General features: G+C 34.2%; 1 protein-coding gene across 3 annotated transcripts; it reads left to right on the top strand.

Annotated features, from left to right (window-relative positions):
• The first annotated feature begins 643 nt into the window (after nt 1-643).
• LOC112036046 (uncharacterized) lies at nt 644-21896 on the top strand. Of its 3 annotated transcripts, none has more exons than XM_065766384.1 (21): nt 644-1107; nt 1246-1396; nt 3015-3346; nt 3843-3924; nt 4000-4315; nt 5388-5446; nt 5903-5992; nt 7525-7616; nt 7832-7930; nt 8036-8113; nt 9237-9321; nt 9406-9464; nt 9583-9652; nt 9766-9857; nt 11261-11323; nt 11448-11514; nt 14575-14847; nt 16987-17103; nt 20252-20404; nt 20745-20903; nt 21448-21896. In XM_065766384.1, exons 1-20 carry the CDS (start codon nt 692-694, stop codon nt 20838-20840), a joined length of 2790 nt encoding a protein of 929 aa, XP_065622456.1. In that variant the 5' UTR covers nt 644-691; the 3' UTR covers nt 20841-20903; nt 21448-21896. The 3 variants fall into 3 exon arrangements, with proteins under 3 accessions (XP_065622456.1, XP_065622455.1, XP_065622457.1); XM_065766383.1 differs by having other exon boundaries at nt 20745-20935; XM_065766385.1 differs by lacking the exon at nt 1246-1396 and having other exon boundaries at nt 1014-1107; nt 20745-20935.
• Nucleotides 21897-22156: the final 260 nt, after the last annotated feature.

The following is a 22156-nucleotide window of genomic DNA, read 5'->3' as shown; positions in this document are numbered from 1 at the left end:
AGTGTGCAATCAAATTTTAAAGTATATCTCAAATTGAAATAGAGTGTCAACCACAACTGATAATAGATTATAAAATTAATTTTCAAGATTGTAAATTTCTTATATATTTTTATTCTTTATCAAATGAGTTATCCAATAAGTCATTTGTAATTTTGTTTTATATTTGGAATGTTGATATTGTGTAGAAATAAAACTTGTGTATTTGTTTTACTTATCTTTGTGTTATTTTGTTTTAGATAGTAATGTTAGGATTTGTATAATTTTAAAATTGTTGAATAAGTATTAATAAGTTTAATTGAGTTCATTCTTGATATAAGTGGTGAATTCAAAATAATGCATTTTACATTAAGTAATTTGTTGCATAACTTTTCAAATGATAGATACATGTTGTTTTCTATATAAAAATTAAATAAAAAAAATTAATGTGAAAAATACGGGTCAACCCGACCCGACCCGTAACCCGATTGACCCGAACCCGATTTTGACCCGCTTAAAGTGACCAGTTTGACCCGCAACCCAATTGACCCGACCCAAATCCGACCCGACCCGCCCGTTTTACCATGTCTAGGACTCATGACTCGTGAGAGGACGGTAAGAGGGATGCCACGTATGTGAAAATTGGCCGAAGTGTTTAAAACTTTGAAGTCTAAAACCCTCAACACTAACTGCAAAACCCTCTCAGTCTCAGACAATGTCACAACAACCCGAAGCGGAACGAGCGGTGCTCCTCCGCGGGTACGAGCTCCGTCTACTACGCTGCACCCTCACTTCATCTCCTCCGTCCGATTCTCCACCGCCTCCTCCTCAACCGCAGCCTTCCGATCATTATCAGACTCACTCTTCACTCCTCAACGACCTCCTCTCTTCAATCGAGTCCGGCGACTATCTCCGCGCCCTATCCTCCGACGCCGCCGCACTCGTCCTCCAACAACTCTCCGATGACGAGTCCTCCTCCGCCGACCGAGTCTACTCCGAGTTGCTCCGCCGCGTCGAGTCCTTCCTTGTTTTAGAACCCGAAGACGACGAGGACAAGGCTTATAGAGCGTTGCTCGTGGTCAGCATCGCCGTTGCCGCGTTCCTCGCCTTCACTCAGTGCAACATGACTGGGTGAGTCAGTGAAAAAATTGCAACTTTTTGAAATTTGAATGACAAAAGATCGAACTTTGACTCTGTCTAATTGTGTAATTTATCAGCGTTTTGTTTGTTTTTTCTGTTTTGGATTGGTGTGATTGAATTATTCAATAGGCCTTTGAAGGAAATGGCAAAATGTCCATTGGCATTGAAGAAAGTGGGTGGTAAAGGAGAAGATGAGGAATTAGTGGAATGGGAAAACTGGGCTTGTAATCAGCTAATGGCTGCTGGCTCTGACTTGCTTGGAAAGTTCTCTAATCTTCAGGTTACTCTACTTCTGAATCTAATTCTAATTTGCTTCAAAACTTCAACTTCAAACTGTACTTATATGTGGGGTCTACCTACTATGGATAATTCCATAATTACAATGGAGAAGGGGGGATTTGAATCTGGAACGTCTCAGTTAGAGACCCGTGAGGTCCCAATTTTAAGGTCCTATTATGAACGGTGGCGACTTTGTACAATACAATAGTAGATTGGATTGGAGAACAAATGCTCAAACTCTTTTAAAGGAATCTCTTTCAACCTATTATGTGGTCAATCAAATGATTATCGGTGATGATCAATTATGTTATTCAGAAAAAAAGTTACATGATTCTACCCTCCTACCCTTGTTTCCTTTCCATGGAGAATGATATGGCAATCGAAGGTTCCTTCAAGGGTGGCTTTCTTTTCTTGGTCTTCTTCTTTAGGTAAGATCTTAACAACAGACAACCTTCGTAAAAGATGAGTGACAGTGCTTGACTGGTGCTATATGTGTAAGAGGTGTGGAGAGTCGGTGGATCATCTTCTATTTCATTGCCCCATAGCTTGGGAGTTGTGGTCTTTGGTTTTCTGCTTGTTTGGTATTCAATGGGTTATGCCTAATACTGTCCTTGAGTTGTTTGAGGCTTGGCAAGGAAAGTTTGCACGACATCGTCACATTGATGTTTGGAGATTAGTGCCTCATTGCTTGATTTGGTGCATTTGGTGTGAAAGGAATGCTAGAAGCTTTGAGGGTTATGAACGGTCTTTGCTGGAGATTAAGTCTTTTTTCTTAAACACTCTCTTTGAGTGGAGTGTGGTCTTTTCTCACTTGTTCTTCTTTTTCTATTTTTCTTGATCGTTGTTCTTTTGTTTCCTGATTTGTGCCCCCATAGTACATCTCCAATGTACTCGGTTTGGCAATCTTTCTATTATTAATAATATTCTTACGTTAATTATCAAAAAAAAAAAAAAGTATAAGCATATGTGGATGATTTTTTGAATCTCCATGTTACATGATTAGTGGAAAATAATTTTCCATATTTTTCCTCTAGATCAATTTGGAGGAAAATTCTGCCCTAGATTGTAGGGGATGTCTGATTTTTTGAACTTTTGGGGGAAGAGCGGAGATCACTTCTTATTGTCATGGAAATATATACTCTTTGTTACACCAATACTACCAACCTACTGAGCCTTTTAACTTGAATGTCATACTATTATTCATAATTTAATGAATTACATTACTTATCAAAAAAAAAAAAAAAAAAGTGAACAACATCAACTTATTTAATGGAAGGTAAAATTTGTTGATGGGATAATGGTAGCTTTTTTTTATTGGTAAATTACACATGAACATAGTGAGTTTTGAACCTATGAGCTCATTCTCTACTTACAATTGTTAGAGGAGGCGGTATCCTTTGAACTAGGACTCATCTGTAACTAGGTAGTAATATTGCCAATAGCCTTTTAGCTCGATTAGCACCTCTTGGTGTTTCTAAATAAGATGTCTATGGTTCAAATCCCACCTCCCCTAGCTATTGAATTAAAAAAAAAAAAAAACCAGTAGTAATATTTCATAACTGTTATTATTATTGTTGTTATATTGAAATCTGAGACAAGTCTTTTTGGCTGTAATGTAGTATTTAGTTTTTGCTAAGATGTTGCTCACGAGGACAAGAGACTTGTTATTTGGAGAAAGTGTATCTTCCACGTATGGAATTAGTAGCATCTCATGGTGGCTCGCTAGGTTCATATTTCTTCAACAGAGAATTTTGGATGAGCGGTCGTCTTCCTTGTTTGATTTATTGCACGTCTATGTGGGCGAGACTCTACATCACTTTGACACTTTGGAAAACGTAATGAGTTATTTTGGTTCAAGTTTACACAATGAAGATGCTTTAGCAATCATCTCGATGGTTCATTTAGAAGCTGGGATAATGGAATACAACTATGGAAGAGTTGATTCTTGCAGGTAAATTTCAATAGGGGAAGCTATTTTCTTTGATGAACTAATTAGTGGTTTATTAAAAAAAGCCCAAAAAAGTAACTGGAGTCATGTTTATTTAACTTGAAATAATGTTTGCACAATAAGATATATTGTATTGGTAGATATTTAACTTGTGGGAACTTATTTCAATATTTATATTGTAAGATAATACAGAAGACTTTTTTATATCTTCTTGTTAAGGAATCCTTGTCTTTAAATTTAAACACTTTACTTACCTTGTGACTTGTATTATCAGTTGATAAATGGGAAATTTATTTGTATGCCATTTAAGTTTGTGTTAGAGACTGCATGCAATCCCCAATTTCCCTCTGAAGATGTGCTTCCAGTTGTTAGAACATCATTATGAGTTTAATGTGGAGGGATTATTACCCTAGGTATACTTGGCTATCTTGAAATGGGATTTGGGTTTTTGATTACTCCTAGCTTCTCTTTATTTGCTGAGGTACCTATGTCATATCAGGCAACATTTTGAGTCAGCTGAAGTGGCAGCTGGGCTTCAGCTTTCTGTTACTGGGATTCTTGGCTTCCGTACTGTACATCAGGTAATTGAAGTACATATAGTTGGACTTTGCCAGAGATGCTTTCTTCTTAGCTTTACAGATCATTCTTGGATATAGGTACAACCTAAGGCACAGAGTGTACTTGTTACCAACACAAGCTCATCTAACTATGTCAGTAATTGCCCCTTAGAAAGCTCTGGTATCCAGGCCCACAAGTCTAGTGTTGGAGAAGATAATTTGCATTTAAATCAACCTGAAACCTCTGACATATTGATGACCCCAAAATTGTTAGTGGACAATGATGAAGGAAGTAGATTGCAAGGCATTCAAAATGGTGGTCCTGCTACAGCCCCTTTGAGGGGAATCCAACAGGCAGTGATTCTGGCCCGATGCCTTCTTATTGAAAAGAGCATTCCACATGGTGAAATGCAGGGTGAGTTCTAGACACAAACTTCTGGTACTAGTATGTGCTGCATCTTGGTTGACATGATGATCAACGCGAAATAAACTATACTTTTACTGTATTTTCAAAATGCATGCTATATCATTTCAAATTATTCCTTAACTGATATGAAAGATTGTATTAATAAACTAGACAGACTTAGATTTTTAGAAAGGGCAAAAAATTGATTTTTGTCTTTGAACAGTTTGGGGAATGGAGGCTGAACTGCCTTTGGGTTCTCCTAAAGGCTGCTTCTGTCTTTTTGTTCTTTTTTTTCCTTTGTTCACTACTGTGAACTCTTTGTGTTTTTCTTGCTATTCTATTCTTTAATAATATTCTCTTTTTACTTATCAAAAAATTTTTTTGAACACATTTAAAAAAAAAAAAAAAAAACGTTTTCTAGTTAAAAAGAGTTTTAGAATTAAAAAAAAAAAAAAAAAAAAAACATTGTTAGTAGTTCACTTGCCCATTAGACTTTAGTATCTTATAATTTAGTTGTGAAATACTCTTCCTTTTTCTTTCCCCTGACTATGAAAAGCATATATATATATATATATATATTTTACTACATCATTCAATATGGTCTACTTTTTTTTTTTCCTCCTTAATTAAAAAAAAAAAAAAATGATCAATCAAGCATTGAAGATGCTTATAGAGAGAGCAGATTCAAGAAAAGATAATTTTAAGTTAAAAATGAACAATGAAAGCCTGCAGCAAATAAATAGACCTGAAATTACATTGAAACATGGTCCATCATGCCTTTCCTGCTTAGAGATCAACTTCAAAGCTGTTCACCACTGGGTTCAAGCAGTTAAAGTTCTATCTGTCACTATAATGCTCAAACCAATCAGCACAACAGTTTCTGCTTCTACCATGGTCCTGACATATTTGTTTATTATCTTTTTTTATTTGATAAGTATATTTGTTTCTTATCTATATGGCAAGGATCTCCTTTACTAGAGTTCCTTTTCCCCATTGCTGTTATTTTAATTATATTATAAAGTCGTTTTCTGAGTTGAGATCCTTCTCTTTTGGTTATTCAACAGCCCTATTTCTGTCTCAGGATGGGATATGGCTCCATATATAGAGGCAATTGATTCTCAGCAGTTGTCATACTTCATTGTAAGTAGATAATTACGGCAATATGTATTTACTCACATTGCATATAATATTTTTATAAATGACACCATTTATTTCTTCAATGATAAATCTGTTAAATGTTGAATCTTCTGATAAAAGTCATTGCATCTTAAGAAGTTAGAATGAGGCTTTACTTGTACATAGATAAGCCATTACAATGGGTACCGCAAACAAGTATAAGAAATTGAAAATTTGGTCAACTTCATTATTATTAGTTGGGGCTTTCTTACACTTTAGGGGTTTGAGCAGTAACAGTCGGTTATGGGACTTGCCATGAGATTAATTTACCTATTACTTCATATAGGGATGCATGTTTTAATTATTCCCATTACACTTAAAACTTTCTGGGCTTTAATGTCCTATAGATAACCAAGGTCATCTTGCATTCCTATTGAATTTTGATACCGGCATGACTTGTTTAAAATTTTCCCCTTTCAGATAAAGTGTTTCTGTGACATCTTACGTATTCGATGGGAATCGACTCGTAGCCGCACAAAGGAGCGTGCATTGCTGATGATGGATAAACTGGTATGAGGTGCATCATTGTTATCATGTTAGCTATATTTTCTTTAGGATATCCAGTTGTTTTTCCAACTGAATACTTTTTCCTTCCTAATTTTTGAATTGCTGCCTGCTCTCTAAATTTATAGGTTTCCTGTTCAAGTTTTCATTTCTTGTGGCAGGAAAGAAATATTAAAGAGCAAAGACACCCATGGCAAAGCTAGTAATCCAATATACTATTAACAGTGAAAAAAAAGAAAATTTCTAAGATAAATAGGCTATTTGATTTCCCTGAACTTATTAGATACTCAGCTACTTGGTTTGCTGTCCCAGATTATGGTGACTAGGCTTTATGTATTGGAGTCATATGAGGATCCACCACCAAGTTGCATGTTTTCCTTCATTGCAATTTATGATGAGCTTCTTTGCTACTACTTGAAATCTCGCAGTTTTGTTATTTCAGGCCTTACAAATCATCTCACAGCTTTTGCTTTTTATGGCTTGCCCCTTATTAGTTGCTTCTGCTTCATAGGCTTCTGTAATCTCTGATAATGTAGTTTTTGTTCTTCCTTAATTAAATAGTGTAACACCGGAAGAGAGAGAGAGGGTGTGTGTGTGAGTGCGTGCACAAACATATGTAGATACACAGGTGTGGGTATGTACATGTGTATGTATATACTGACTTTGTGCTCACCAGAGTCTGCACCCACTCAATGCTACCTGAGTAAGCATGAGGCCAAGAAATATGATTTTGGATCTATTAAAATAATTCCTTCCCATATGCTCAACATGCTTCATTTTTTGTCAATTTGCAGTGTGGATAATGCTGTTTATGTTATTGGTATTTGGCATTCAGAGTTAGCCATTTTTACCATTAATGTCAGCAATGTTGTCCCTTACACCTAACTATATTTCATAAATTGCAAGGGGTTTGTCTTACCAAAGCCGGTCTTAATTTTTCATGCAACTGTTCAATGGCATAAGCATCAAGAAAGTTTCACCATTGCTGGGTTTATATCTATCAAACTATTTTTTTGTTTCTTTAAAAGTGAGCAACTGGTCCTTAAAAAGGAAAAAAAAAAAAGAATAGAAAAAAAAATTGTGCGACTAGCATGTAAAACTCAGATTCTAAATACCCATAGAGGGTTTAAAGTTAAGATATTATTTATTATTTGGACACAGACCTTTCTATAATTTATATTGGTTTGTGTACTATGCAACTCGTGATCAGTAAGCTAAGTGTATGCATACCGGATTCACACTAGATAAGGGAGTGCACATAAAAGCTCATAATAAGGGAAGCTCATTGAAGCATCTTTTCAGAACTATATTTTATAAGGTCATTGCTCATTAATTCCTACCTTGTTGGTTAATTAGGTGTTGACTTAATAAACAATGTTACTACTTACTAGATATCTGGTGTTTTTGTTGATTTCATGTGTTCCGAGGAAAGTTCATCCTATGAGGCAATCTAGTTTTTTAGCTCCAGTATATAAATAGTCCTCATTTATTTATCACTGTTATTATAAATCTCACAAAAAGATTCTGCACTATTACAGGTCCAGAGTGTCAGTGAGCCTTCTCCAGGAGTGGCACAACGAATTCCTTTTTGTTTTGGAGTTTATATCCCTACTATTCCTGCATTGCGAAAGTACAAATTCACTTTCATTGTCTTTATACACTATAACCCCCCTCTCCTCCACCCCCCCACCCCCCCCCCCCAAAAAAAAAAAAAATCATTTTTCTATTGAGCAGATCTATTCTTCTGTGTAATATTTCATACTAAAAGCTCTTTTCTTGCCAGAGTTGTATGCATGGTTAACTTCTATTGATTTTTGTTTTTTTGTTTTTCCTTATCAATTTTAGGGAATATGGTGAACTTTTAGTTCGCTGTCATTTAATTGGTGAGGCAGTTAAAATTTTTGAGGATTTAGAGTTATGGGATAATCTTATATTTTGCTACTGGTATGTTCATACTTGACAGCCCATTATCTAAGTCAATTTCCTTCATCAGTGCATTTTTCATATTTTGTTGCTGGAGTCTCACGTGAGATTCAATATGTAAATCAGCTTATTGGAGAAGAAAGCAGCTGCTGTTGAACTCATCAAGAAACGACTATCTGAAATGCCTAATGACCCCAGGTTATGGTATGTAAGTTACTTGTCTTTTCCTTTCTTTCTCCTTTTAGTTGAATTAATTTTCTACCTCAGCTAATGCAATCGAAGTTTGAAAGTTCCACTGGCATGTTATTGTGGAAGCAAATATTCTTTTTGATATCAATCCTGATTTAAAGTGGACAACTAATAAGCTCAAAGATGAGTTCTTTCTGATCTGTTTTGACTGAAATGAACTATGTTTATGACACAAAAAATGTTAAAAAGGAAGGCTATTTAATTATGTATATTGACACATGTTGGGCCTTTTCTAAATAATGTTGTGCTTGTTTTGCAAAGCTTGTTGTATCAAATCATATTTACATGCCTGCTAATATCATAGAGGACATGGTATTATTTAACTTGATACAGTGATGTTTTACTTTAGCCTACAACATGAAAACTTGTTTTCAGTTGTTTGACTTATTTCATTCTTGCATTTATGGTATATATATATTTTTAAAGTTAAATTATGCAAAGAACTTCTGGTGAATGCAGGTTAAAATCTACCGAAGGGGTGTCTTTTATTTGGGTTTGAAAGTGCCCAAAAGTAAAGCTTTACCTGTCTCATTATGAAATTTTTAAAAGGTGCATATATTTGAGATTCTGTAAGGGGAAAAAAAATGTAAATGTGTTAGGCTCATTCTTAAAATATGTGTATCATATGCAAGAAGGTTGGTCCATTTGCTTATCACTTGGTTATTCATAGAAACATCAGCTTGCTTTCTTGTTTGTGTCAGTTTTATGTATTCTTGTTTACTGCATCCATATCAGCTTATCTGTAAAAGACTTCTTCAGAGTTCTTTAAGAGTGGTATTTTCCGAATGCATTATTTTAGGTGATGAGAGAATAAATAGGAAAACGCAAGTGGAATTGGAATCTTATTGGTAATTACTTCTAAAACTTATTTCAATCAAGAGGGGTCTAAATTATTCTTATAGTGGTGTTGATTATTGTTACTTAACATTTTCTTTAGCAGTTGCTATTTGCATGACTCAAATAATGCTAAAATTGAAATAGCTTTCCGTAACCTTTATTTATTAAAATTATCTCACTTGCTTAAAATTCATCTTTGGGTTTGCAAAATATATCTTACTTGCTTAAAAATTATTCCTAGGTGTTCATTGGGTGATGTTACAAATGATGATGCTTGCTACCAGAAAGCCCTGGAAATTTCAAATGATAAGTCAGCTAGAGCTAAGGTGATTCCATTTCTTGCTATCAACCTTTTATCAGTATGCTTTTTATGTGGACTTTATGTTAATTTTATTGAGTCTGTTTGTCAGCGATCTCTTGCTCGTAGTGCATACAATAGAGGGGACTATCAGACATCTAAAATCCTTTGGTAAGTTTCCTCTAATGGCTTCTACTATATTATTCTGTTATTTAGTACTGATGATAATATGTGTACTTCATGGCTGATTTGGTTTTACAACAATTTCGTTGTGATTATTATGTTTCAGGGAATCTGCGATGGCCTTGAATTCTTTGCATCCAGATGGTTGGTTTGCCCTTGGGGCTGCTGCTTTGAAGGTGACTTATGTGATCTGCATTGTGTTAAATTCTCTATTGAAGGGATTTTTCCTGGCATTGTATTCTTCAATTTATCAGAAATTTCTGAATCTATTGCTGAACAATTGTTACAGGCTAGAGATGTTCAGAAGGCTCTGGATGGATTTACTCGTGCTGTTCAAGTTGATCCTGATAACGGGGAGGCTTGGAACAATATTGCTTGTTTGTATGCACCCTTTGCTCTGAGTCATCTTGCATTCTTTCCATGCTGAAATATACTGCCTTTTGTTTTCTCATCTCAATACAGTGCTAATATCTTTTATTGAACTTTTACATAAAATTTCCTACTTCAACCAGACAGCCTTTTTTTTCTTTTTTGAAAATTATCATTAGTTTTTTGATAAGTAAGTTTTTTTGAGAATTATAATGGCCTCCCCCCTTGTTTGGAATATTACAATGGCCTTTGCTGTCACAACAAAAGGGTCAATGGTGTTAATAACAGGATTTTTATTATCTAAAGATGAAACTGTACTATTTTTTTGCCTTCTTTTACTCAAAAGGGTAGTATACTTGCTATTGCATAGTCTAGCTTATAAAACAGGAAGGGGGGTTATTGTAATGTCACAAAACCTCATGAGAGATCGAGGTAACTTAACTTTTATTATTTCATGGGGGCTTCCTTCTAATTATTTATCTTATTTTTGTCTTTGTTTCAAGAGATTTATTATATGCATATACTTATAAACAAATATTTCTAAATTGTATATAAAATCTAAATTGCTAAGAGCTGGATTCTTAGTTTTATCCACCGCATAGCCTCTAAAATCCTGACACCAAACCTTTCTTTCCAGATTAGTTGGTCCAGTGTCTGCTCTTAAATTGGAATCTAGCATTTGGTGTTTAGGATTTAAGAGACTATGGGGTGGATAATATTAAATATCCAGCTCTAAAATATCATTTTGGCTTGGTTGTCTTTTGTTGCATTACTTTCTTGATAAAGTAATTGTCTTATTTTTTTCCCGGTTGAACTTTTTACCAGTGCTATAATGAATTCAGTTACTTATCAAAAGATAATAAATTTAGTTTGAACTACGTGTTAAGCCATAAGTTGAGTCAATTCTGTAGGGACTTCATTAGGGTTTGTAGAGATGTGAAGGGAAACAAGAATACCATAGCTATCAGGAACAAAGGTTTTGTTTCAAGACTTTGAGATGGTGGAAGCAAGGAAATGAGGGTTGTTTCCGTTCATTTATAGAAAATAAGCTGATTATTTGTTTTTGTTGAATCACAGTCTCATTTGTAGTGAATTATTATATGCAATTGTTTTCCCTTGAGATACTGGCAAGTCATTTTATATGTGCTTTACATTAGATGTTAATTAGTGTCCCTCACTCCCTCTTAACAACATGAAATACTAAGAATTATGTTTTGAATGACTTATGAAGACTATTTTGAGTCATTTTATATTTTCTCATAAATGAAAGTCACTTGTGATTAGTTGTCATTCAAGAATTAATATTGTGAATACTTGTTTGTTGTTTAATTCCTCTAACTGGCTTTAATAAATTATATGTATGCCTTTATATTTTTTTTAGAGGATAAATTTTATGCAACTTACCAATTATGCAGGCATATGATCAACAAGAGGAGCAAAGAGTCTTTCATTGCATTTAAAGAAGCTCTTAAGTTCAAGTTTCGTCTTTCTTCCCTTCATTAGAATGATGTTTCTGCACAGACTCACGCGCGCACACACATTTCTAATTTTTGGATTTGCAAATATATGAATATGTGGTGACCAAACGTGATTTGGTGACAGGCGAGATAGCTGGCAGTTGTGGGAGAACTACTGTCATGTTGCTTTGGATGTGGGTAATATTGATCAGGTAAGTGCTTTCTTTTAGCAAAGTAGTGCATTATTCTAAGTCTTCCTTTGGAGGCTTCATGTGATACAGCCCTTAACGAGGGGGTACTTTGTCAGGCCATAATATGAAGGATTCTAGTCGGCACACTGACACATTGTGCTAGTTAAATATACAAACCTGACCTATGGTTCATTCTTGCAGCTTAGCTCAAGCTCTTTTTTTGAATGGTCTACAGCCTTAAACTATATGGAACCACCCTCTCTGCTTGAGATGGCCCTGTTAAACAATTATGTTAGGTTTACGAATTATGTTTATCCAAATATATATGTTCAACCTGATGTTGTTAGTCCGGTGGCAGTTTATATTGCTGACGCGGAAGCTATCTCCCTCTAATAAGTAATAGAAATAACTCCATCAAGCAAAGAATTTGGGAGGACATGGATGAATTGATTTAAGGGTTACCAAATGAAGAAAGATTTTCAATGGGAGACCACCTAAATGGTCTTGTTGGAAAAGATAGTACGGGGTTTTGAAAGAGTTCATGGATGCTAGAGATATGGAGTAAAAAATGAATCAGGATATGTTATTAGATTTAAATTCATAAGATTTGATATTAACGGACACTTGGATCAAAAAAAGGGACGCACATTGAATTACTTTCAAAAATGGGACAAACATTAGTCAAATAGATTTCATCCTTACGCAAAACGTTGATATTAGATGTTGTAAAGATTTTAAGGTGACATGAGGCTAATGGTACTAAATATATGTATTAGACAATTGAAAAGAAGAGATATTAGAGAGAAACCCAAGAATTAGGTGGTAGGGTTTGAAGGGAGGAGAGAAACAAGATGAGTTCAAATATTAAATGATCAAAGAAGGCAAGTGGGAGCTAGAAAAAGATGTCGCTTAGATGTGGAATAACATGGCTAGTTGTATTTAAAAAACTGGCTAAAGACGAACTTGGAGAATCTAAAGGGTGTGGGCAATCTACTTTGGGGACTTGGTGGAATAAGGAGGTTCAAGTATCAATTAGATTAATGAGAGAAAAGTTGTAGAAGTGTACCTAGATGTAGAGACAATGTTGCTTATGAAAATTATAAAATGGTAAGTGGGAAACAAAAAAGGTTGTCCAAAAAGCTAAATATAAGATGTATATTGCAAGTTGAGGATGAAGGATGGAGGAAAGAATATTTATAATCTTGCTAAGTCAAGGGAAATAAAAACAAGAGTTTGAATGATGTCAAGTGCATTTTTTTGACATTATAAATGAAGATCAAATGGTGTTAGTAAAGGAAGCGGATATCAAAGAGGTTGGAGTGAATCAACACAATTAGAAACTGTAGGTTTGTTTGGAAAATTAGGATGATCAAGGTATGATGCATTGAGGAGGATGAGAACGAGTAAAACAGTGGGACCTGATGAAATTCCCATTGAAGTTTGTAAGTGCTTGGGTAACATGGGACCCATGGCTGTATGCTTGTTGACAAACATTTTCAATAAGATCTTAAGTGTAAACAAAATGCCTAATGAGTGGAGGAGATACTTTTATAATTATACCTATTTACAAGAGCAAGTGAAATATCAAAATTGTGCAAATTACCACAGCTTATGAATCACACTATGAAACTTTGGAAGATAGTGATTTAATATAGGTTAAGACAAAAAACAACAATATGAAGAATCAATTTGGTTTGGTTTTATGCTAGGACAATCTGCCATAAAAGCTCTTTTCTTACTTAGACATCTAATTTATGAAAAAGTATAGAGAAGCCCGTAAAAAACTCCATTAACTTTTTTTTTTTGGTCAATAGAAAACATACTATACAGTCCCTAGAGAGGTTATGTGGTGGGTTTTAGAAAAGAAAGAGTTCCTCCAAAGTATATAACTAAGGTGATAACAAGTGGATGCATTACAAGTGAGCTTTTCATCATTATAGGTTTACATCAAGGATCAACGTTAAGTCCATATCTTTTTGCACTAGTGATGTATGAGCTCACTAAATTGATTCAAGATGAAGTTCCTTGGTGTATGCTTTTTGCACATGATATGGTTTTAGTGGATGAAATTGTATGTGAAGTTAATGTTAAGTTAGAAATTTGAAGAGATGGTTTGCACTCTAAAGCCTTTTGGCTAAGTAGGACTAAAATAGAGTACATATAATATAACTTTAGTGAAAGAAGAAACAAAGATGAATGGATGAAGAGATTGAAGATGATGTGAATCATATGATAATTGCAAGGCGGATGAAGTAGTAGAGAAACACATCGGGAGTAGATTGTTATAAGACCATTTGTACTCTATAGTATTGAATGTTAAAAAGTAACATATTTATAGCCGAAATGATAATATAATAATTAGGATTTGTAATGAGGAAATTCACTTAAAGATAGGGGTGACCCTTATTGATGAGAAGATGAGGAAGAGTCACTTGAGATGGTTTAGTCATGTACAAAGAAGAATGATTAATGCACCAATGAGAAAGAGTGAGTTGATTCAAGTCGTGGGAATGAAAAAAAGTAGGTAGAGGAAAACCTAAAATAACATTAATAGTAGTACAAAATGACAGCAATTAAAGAGGTTATAGATAGTATGACTTTGGATAGAATGAAGTGATGGAAAAGAATTCATGTGGCTGACCTTTCCTAGTTTGTTGAAGATCAATAGTCAAAATATTTTGGGAATAAGGCTTGGTTGTTATTTTAAAATAACATGACTGGGCATAGTTACAAGTCTGCTTGACTTTGGGAAAAAGGGATTTAGCTATTCTTTAAAAAGATATAAAATGCTATGATGTTGGAATGTGGTATGATGGAAAACCAATAATTAAAGGCTTCATCTTCAATATAATTTGCTCACTTTCTATCAGATGGACTAGCTTAGGCCTTTCAATTGTTGGGCCTTTTTTCATATTTAACCATCCTTTGCATAGTTGTTACATGTGAAAATGTTTGTTTAGGCCATGAAGTTGATATAGTTTTTTTTTATTTTTATTTATTTATTTTTTTTAATTTTTTATGGTGGCATCATTCTAATTGTCTATATGTCCTTGTTTTTCATTTATGTATTGGCTCTTTTAGGCTCTGGAAGCTATACAGAAGGTTTCGGACATGACTAGTAATAAAAGAATTGACATTGAATTGTTAAAGGGGATTATGATAGAGGTGGAAAGAAGGGCTTCAACTGATCATTCTGTATCTCCTGTGATGATCAATGACGATAATTTTACTGATCAAGATTGTCCAGCTGATTCTCAAATAGACCGTCTTAATGAGTCAACAAATGCAGAGTCTGTGGAGAGAAGGTCAAGGGAAACTGAGCATTTGGAGATTCTTGGGAAAGTCCTACAGCGGGTATTCAAATACTTTCATGATTATCATTTGGTCCTGCTTTTTCTTCAGTACCAATCGTGTAGTCATATCTCTGCCTACTTGCATTTGTGGTTACTGTCATATATTTTGGAGTTTTTGTTTTGTTTTTTTTTCTGAATGTGTAGGCACATGATGCATATGTGGCCATTCTTGAATCAAGTCAGTGCACCAATTGATCATTGCCATGCTAAAATGAATGCATATTAGTGCATCTAGCTATTGATCTATGCTTATTTGTGCTGTGACTATTCTATTTGTAATCTAACATTCCATTTGTTTTGGTGGAGATTTCTTTATTTTCTGGTGTCGGTATGGCGCACTATGAAAGTCAATGGAAAATATTTTCCACGGTCAACAGAAAATGAGCCGTTTAGGGTGGCAAACGTTTCCTCTTTTCAAAGGTGGAAAACATTTTTTGAGCTAACGTGAGTCGTGGAAACTTAGACGCACCTCACTCCAACAGTAACAATCTCTTCCTTTTCTCTCTCTTTCTCATCCGTGTAACCACCATACACCCACCCTACACATGACCCCAAATCCTAACCCACAGCTGCCTGTCTGCAAGGGCCACATCTCCTCTCCTCACCTACCCTGTTTCATTCACTGGCTAAAACCATGGCATCCATCACCCATTCCTTCACATCACTGTCATTCTATGATGATGCTCCCTAGGAAAGGAGGTAAGGGTGCATGTTAAGAGAGAAGTAATTGGTGAGAAGTGAACAAGAGAGAGGAGGAAAAAAAAAGGAAAGAAAAAAAAGAGAAAGATAAGGATTTACGGTAGGCAGTGAAATAGAAAAAAGTTAGAGAGAAAAAAAAAAAAAGAGGAGAAAGAAATAGAAAAAAGAGTGAATGATAAAAATGGCAGTGAAATAGAAAAAAGTTAGAGAGAAAAAAAAAAAAAAGAGGAGAAAGAAATAGAAAAAAGAGTGAATGATAAAAAGGTTAGAGAGAAAAAAAAAAGAGGAGAAAGAAATAGAAAAAAGAGTGAATGATAAAAAGGTTAGAGAGAAAAAAAAAAAAAGAGTAGAAAGAAATAGAAAAGAGAGAAGATATGATGGGGTGAACATGTGATTTAAAAGAAAGAGACAGAGGAGAAAGGAAAAGTGAGAAGATAAGGTGGGATGAACGGGCGGAAAAGGATAATAATATTAATTGGTGGGTAGGGGGGGAAAAAGAGAAATAAAAATGAGTTTGGGAAATTTATTTATTTTTAAAATGATTGCCATAAGAAAGTTGTAAATATGTAGAGAATAATTATTATTAGCTTTATTTGTTGTTATGACTTTTATGTTTGTGAACTAGTAAATGTGTACTTGAAAAAAGGTTGATTTTCTAGTTGCTCTAAACAATAGTCATGTTGTGAATGAAAGTGTTTGTTTCTATAATTATATGGAAACTGAAATATTAACTATTTTCTGTACAAGCCAGGCATTGCAAAATGTTTTGGATCATTTACAGGGTTGTGACCAAACACTAGAAACCAAGTAATTTTTCTAGAAATTGTATTTCTATTTATCGAAACAAATGGAGCATAACTTGTTCAATAATTTATTTTATATGTTTTGGGATTTTTTTTTTTTTATAAAAAAAAAAAAAATCTTTGGTTTTGTTCTTGTAGTGCTCCCTTGGGAACTGAAATATTAATGATTTTTGTAAACAGCACATTGTTTTTCAGATCATTTCCAAGGTTTTGACCAAACTTAGGAAACCAATTAATTTTTCTAGAAATTGTATTCTTTCCATCAAAACAAATGGAGTGTTACTTGTTCAATAATTGATTAAGCTCATATTTGGGGTTATACACAATGTATTTCAATTTCTACTTTCCTACAATTTGTTAGCTTTAGCTCTTGAGCTTTTTGTGTTTTTTCATGTCCAGTGTTCATCATCATGAACACAATGTTCAATTTATTCAATAAAATTTTTATTACCTATCAAAAATAAAATAAAAAACTTGTTCAATAACTGATTCTATATGTTTTGGGATTTAAAAAAAAAAAAAACTTTGGTTTTGTTCTTGTGGTGATCCCTTGGTTTCATTCTTGTGGTTCTTGTAAGTAGGATCAGCACGGCTTCTCATTACATATTTTTTATTGAGTATTTCCCTTTCTGATATAGATGGTTCGAAATGACGGTAGAGCAAATATCTGGGGCTTGTATGCAAGGTGGCACAAAATCAAAGGAGATTTGACAATGTGCTCTGAAGCCCTCTTAAAGCAAGTTAGATCATATCAGGTATCACTGGCAATGACTAGTACATCCTTTTTCTTGAAGGAAAAAAGAAGAAGCTTTGTATGATTAATTTTAGTGCTGTTTTCCCCTCTTTCAGTTAGTGTGCCCTTTTTGAAAACTGTTCTTAGTATGCTATACATTTAAAGACGAATAAATGAACAGATTATCTATTTAGTCTTATCAAATAATTTGTGAAGGACATTTCCTAGATTTATAGAGTTATGAGAAATGAGCACCACAGGTGCCTATATCATGTACTTCTTTTAATAATATAATTTTGAATTATGAAGTCTTAAATTGTTTTAGTTAATATATTTGATATTTCTTTATTTGCTTTAATGTACTAGATAGGTTATTATTTAAACATTTCCAGTCTTATCTCAGCTATTTGTCATGCTCTGATCATTGTTTCTATTGTGCTCTCTCATTCATGCCAAATTTAAATTCATAATGCTCATGTCAAACTCAGATTAATGACCCCTAAAATATTGTCATCGTACCACCTGTGGCAAACTAGAATCATCCTGTGGGGGGGGAAGATTTGTAGTATCATTCTGTGGGAGTTTGTTAATTGCACATCAAATAGGGTTTTGGCTTGGATCTTTGGTTACAGTGAACTAGACTATGATCCCATGGTGCTTTTCTTTCTTGCCTTCTATATGTTAAGTCTAGAGGAGACAGATGCATCCGTGGAAGAGATTGTTTGTTACTACATAAATTCAACTTTACGAACTTGTGAAGTCCAGTTGAAATAAAATTCATGATTTTGAAGGTCTAGTTATCTGTGTCTTAGGTTAAAATATTTTTTAATTGTCCCAGCAACCTTTAAAAACATTTGGATTCAAGTGCAAAATTTTTATTTTGGCAATCCCTATGAAATAAGGGCATTTTGGTAGTTTAGTTGAGTCTAGAATTTTCTAGGATGTCCTAAGTATTTTAGGTTTTATGTTTTTAGAGTCCAATTTAGTCTTTTACCAGATTTTTAGTTTACTAAGTCAAACTAGGAATCTTAATACTACTCTAGTCCAAGAAACAATCAGTATATTTATTTGTGCTCAATGTACTTGAAAATGGATGTAGTTGATTTATATAAATATCGAGTGTTTTGAGCATTGAGTGATGTTTTCCTTCGTATGTTCTCCCATTCTCTTCTCTTTCTTGTGGTATTGTTCAAGCCGTTTCTTTTACCCATCAAAACCTTAAAACACTACATACTTCTCTCAAATAGTCATTAACTAACTCATTAAGCCACTTTTTAAATTTTATTTTATAAGTAATAAAATTTATTGAAAAAAGATGTAAGAAAAAGTCTAATGATATCATGCCATAATCACATAATACCTTTTTTAACAATTCTAAAATCTAGATTAATAAAATTCTCCTAACCCTAAACCTGCCACAAGTACATGCAGACAAATCCCCAATTTTCCCTATGTCAATTTGGTGTCAAAGATACCAAAGCCAGGTTCCTCCCACAATTTCTTTGCTAATTTTCTTCCCCAACCACTTGACGAATCTTCTCATCCAAGATAACGCTGAGTAATGCAGAATTAGAGTCCAAGTTTAGGACTTCTCAATACTATTACGAAACAAAGAAGGATTTAAACCAGTTCTGTGAAAGGGTGTGTTCCATGCAAGAAACTTTGAGTAATCTGACAGTTGCTATTTGACAAAATTACTTGCTAAAAGAGTAGTTGATTAAGAACCTAGATATTCTAAGTTAACCCAAGTTTGTTCCCACCCTTGTCTGCAAAGATTGATGGATATGGCAATACTAATTCGCTATCACAGAAACCTCAATCAGGTGTTGGTTCAATGAATCAATGTGTTACATTGAAGAGCAAAACCCAGCCTTTCAATTCACATTTCCAATTCCAAGAACAACCAAAGGAATACCTTGCAAGGATAATGGAGACCGCAACGGAACAAGTTGAGCATAAGGTTGATCGTGGAAAAGTCAAGACCAAGGAAGATATTGATATAATTGCTATATGTCAATTCTTGATTTTATCATTCCAAATGAATTTAGTGTGATAGTGGACAAAAAAAAAATCATTATTCTTAATGCCTTCGAAGGCGATTGAAGATTTGGTGCAAGTTTCAAGTTCAAAAGTTGTTATACTTCAACATTAAAACTCAAAGCTGAGTTTTTCCTAGCTGGGGGAGAATGTTAACAAATATTCAAGATTTATGTTATGGGACCCACATGTGAAGTCCAATTGAAGTAAAAGTCGTGACATTTTCATTTTCTTGTTTTATGTGTTATAGGGTTAAAATAGTTATAAATTTGGTTTTTTATATAATAAGTTACAATCAATTTTGTATTCAAATGCAAATTTGTAATTTCTGAAATCTTTGGGAATTAAGGGTATATTGATGGTTTAGTTGAATCTAGAATTTCTTAGGTTTTATGTATTTTTAATTCCAAGTTAGTCTTTTATTAGATTTTTAGTTTACTAGTCAATGGAGTCTTATTACTACTAGTACAACAAAGAGTCCTTATTTATATATATATATATATATATATTTGTGCTCAATGAACTCAAAGATGGATGGAGTTGATAATAAAAATATTGAGTGTTTTTGTGCATTGAGGCATCTTGACTTTTGTGTGATGTTCTTCATTTCTCTCATCTTTTTTCCTTCTCTTTCTTTTGGTTCTGTTCATACAACCCTAAATACCGTTAAATTTATTTTCTTCCTTCTTCCTTACAACAATAATTCAAGTCTTTTTTTTTTTACCTATCAAAACCCCAAACCCTAAATGTAATTCTACCAAATAGCCATTAAACAACTCATCAAGCCACCTTTTAATTCCTTTTTACCCCATAGCCCTTTCTTCAATAACTCTAAACCCCAGATCCATAAATTCTCCAAATTCTAAACCCACCATAAGCACACATAGACAAATTCCCCACTAGGGACTTAGCCTAATTTCTGGTTCATGTGAACGAGAATTTCTGTGCATGAATCTCTTATTTTGGCCATGAGATGCTTTCTGTGATTGCCCACAAGGGGCTCAGTATGTTTTTTTTTTCCCCTTTGTTTGGTAGTGGATATTATAGTTTCCTTTCTCTGCATCAAATTTTACTTTAGATGAGAAAGCTATAATCACATTATTAACACATTATTCTCTCTCTCTCTCTCTCAGGGATCTGATTTATGGAAAGATAGAGATCGTTTTAAAAGTTTTGCACAAGCCTCCTTGGACCTTTGCAAGGTGTACATGGAAATTTCTTCATCTACTGGTAGCTGTCGGGAACTCCTTGCAGCTGAGATGCATCTAAAGAACATAATTAAACAGGCAAGATGTTTATATTTTGATGTTTGAGAATGTCTTTTCATATATATGTGTTAATTTGATAGTTACGAAGGTGGATGGGGAATTTGAACCTAGGATGTCTCCGTTGGAAATATCAAGAGGTGCCAATTGAGTTATAAGGCTCTAAGCAAGAAAACCTTACTTTGGAACACTAAGTTCTATATTTTTTTTATCTTACTAAATTGTGTGTAGAACTCTAAATTAGCTTAGCTGCTATGCTGGTGTAACCATTTTTGCATGACAGTATGCAGGTCAGATCGCCTTTTAATTTGTCAATCATTTTGTAAAGTTGGATTTATAAGATTCATTTATAAAATCACAGGCGGAGAGCTTCTTAGACACAGAAGAATTTAGAGGTCTTCAGGCTTGCCTTGATGAAGTGACGATGAAGCTCCAATCCAGTCCTTTGCCTAACTAAAATTATTTGATGATGCCCCTTGGATATGTTATTTACCTTCTTAACACAAGGTTGGACCTACAGGTACAACATCTTGGTTCATACCATTGTCCAAGGTATGAACGTGAAATTTTTTGATAGTGGTAGCTTTTTCCTGTCTTTTGTCTTAAAGCGGCACAGATGCTTATCTTTATGATGAATTACATTCCATAATTACCATGATAGCTTTAAATTATATAAAGAAGAGAAAATGTTGCTTCAGTTTCAGTATGTTGGCTTTTTTTTCCCCCTAGAAAAAAAGATCCATCACTGACCCCAAAATTTTTGGATTAAGTCTTGGTTGTTATAATCATGTTTCTTGATATGATCTAAAAATTTGATGTGGCCTCTTTGTGTTATCGAATTTAATGCAAAGAAATAACTATGTTACATGCATGGGTGACACTGAACTCCAGCTCAAATGACAACTCTCCTTGTCAGAGCAAAGTGGAGGTTAAGGATGTAGGCTTGAGACCCACTGAGTACATGTATAATTTACTGATTAAAAAAAAAAATTGTTTCATGCATGGTTGATATAGGGGGATGGGTCCTTTCCTGATTTTGCACTTTGTCCTCTTTTTATTTGCAGGGATATTGGAGTTTAGAATGCAAGCCTTTTTTATGGATGTTTGTAGGGTGGCAAAGAATACTACATGATATAGCCAAAATTTTTATATCGTAATTGATTCTTTTGCTTCCCAAGGAGAAGAGAAGCTGAATGGATGAATGCCTAAATTGATTTTACTCATGAATTAAACGGTTGACCATCGGATTGATCACTTCTGTGTATCTCTTAGCTTTACCACCCCCGCGGCGAGGGGGGGGGGGGGGGGGGATTGAATGCGGTGGAAGAGAAGAAGAAGAAGAAGAAGAAGATTGCGGAGTTCAGCCATTGTTGTATCTATATTCAAGTGTTTGATAATGGACAGCAGCTGTACTTCGATAATAGTCCCTAAGAAATTAAATGAAGTTTAAAATAATTGTGAAAAAGTGTGGTTCTGAAACCACTATTTAATTTATGAGATGTGCTTTTCCTAAGATTTTTTTTTTTTTTTTTAATAAAAAAAAATTGTTTTTACCTTGATAGGCCAGATCGGGATGACTTTTACTAATAGAAAGGAGAAAGATGGATTACTTAGTTGTCAATTTGTTGCTGCCAGAATAAACATCTTAGTGTCTACCAGCACCATCATAATTCTACCCTCACATCAACCTTCAGCTCTTGCATTTCCAGTGTTGAGTTTGAATAATATATGGGGGATTGGAAATGAATGAAATATATTCAAATGGAAAAGAAT

This window comes from Quercus suber, unplaced genomic scaffold (genome assembly GCF_002906115.3).
Source record: "Quercus suber isolate HL8 unplaced genomic scaffold, Cork oak 2.0 scaffold_702, whole genome shotgun sequence".
NCBI classification, from domain to species: domain Eukaryota; kingdom Viridiplantae; phylum Streptophyta; class Magnoliopsida; order Fagales; family Fagaceae; genus Quercus; species Quercus suber.
The sequence above is the reverse complement of the archived record's forward strand: the minus strand, read 5'-3'. Positions and strand labels throughout refer to the sequence as shown.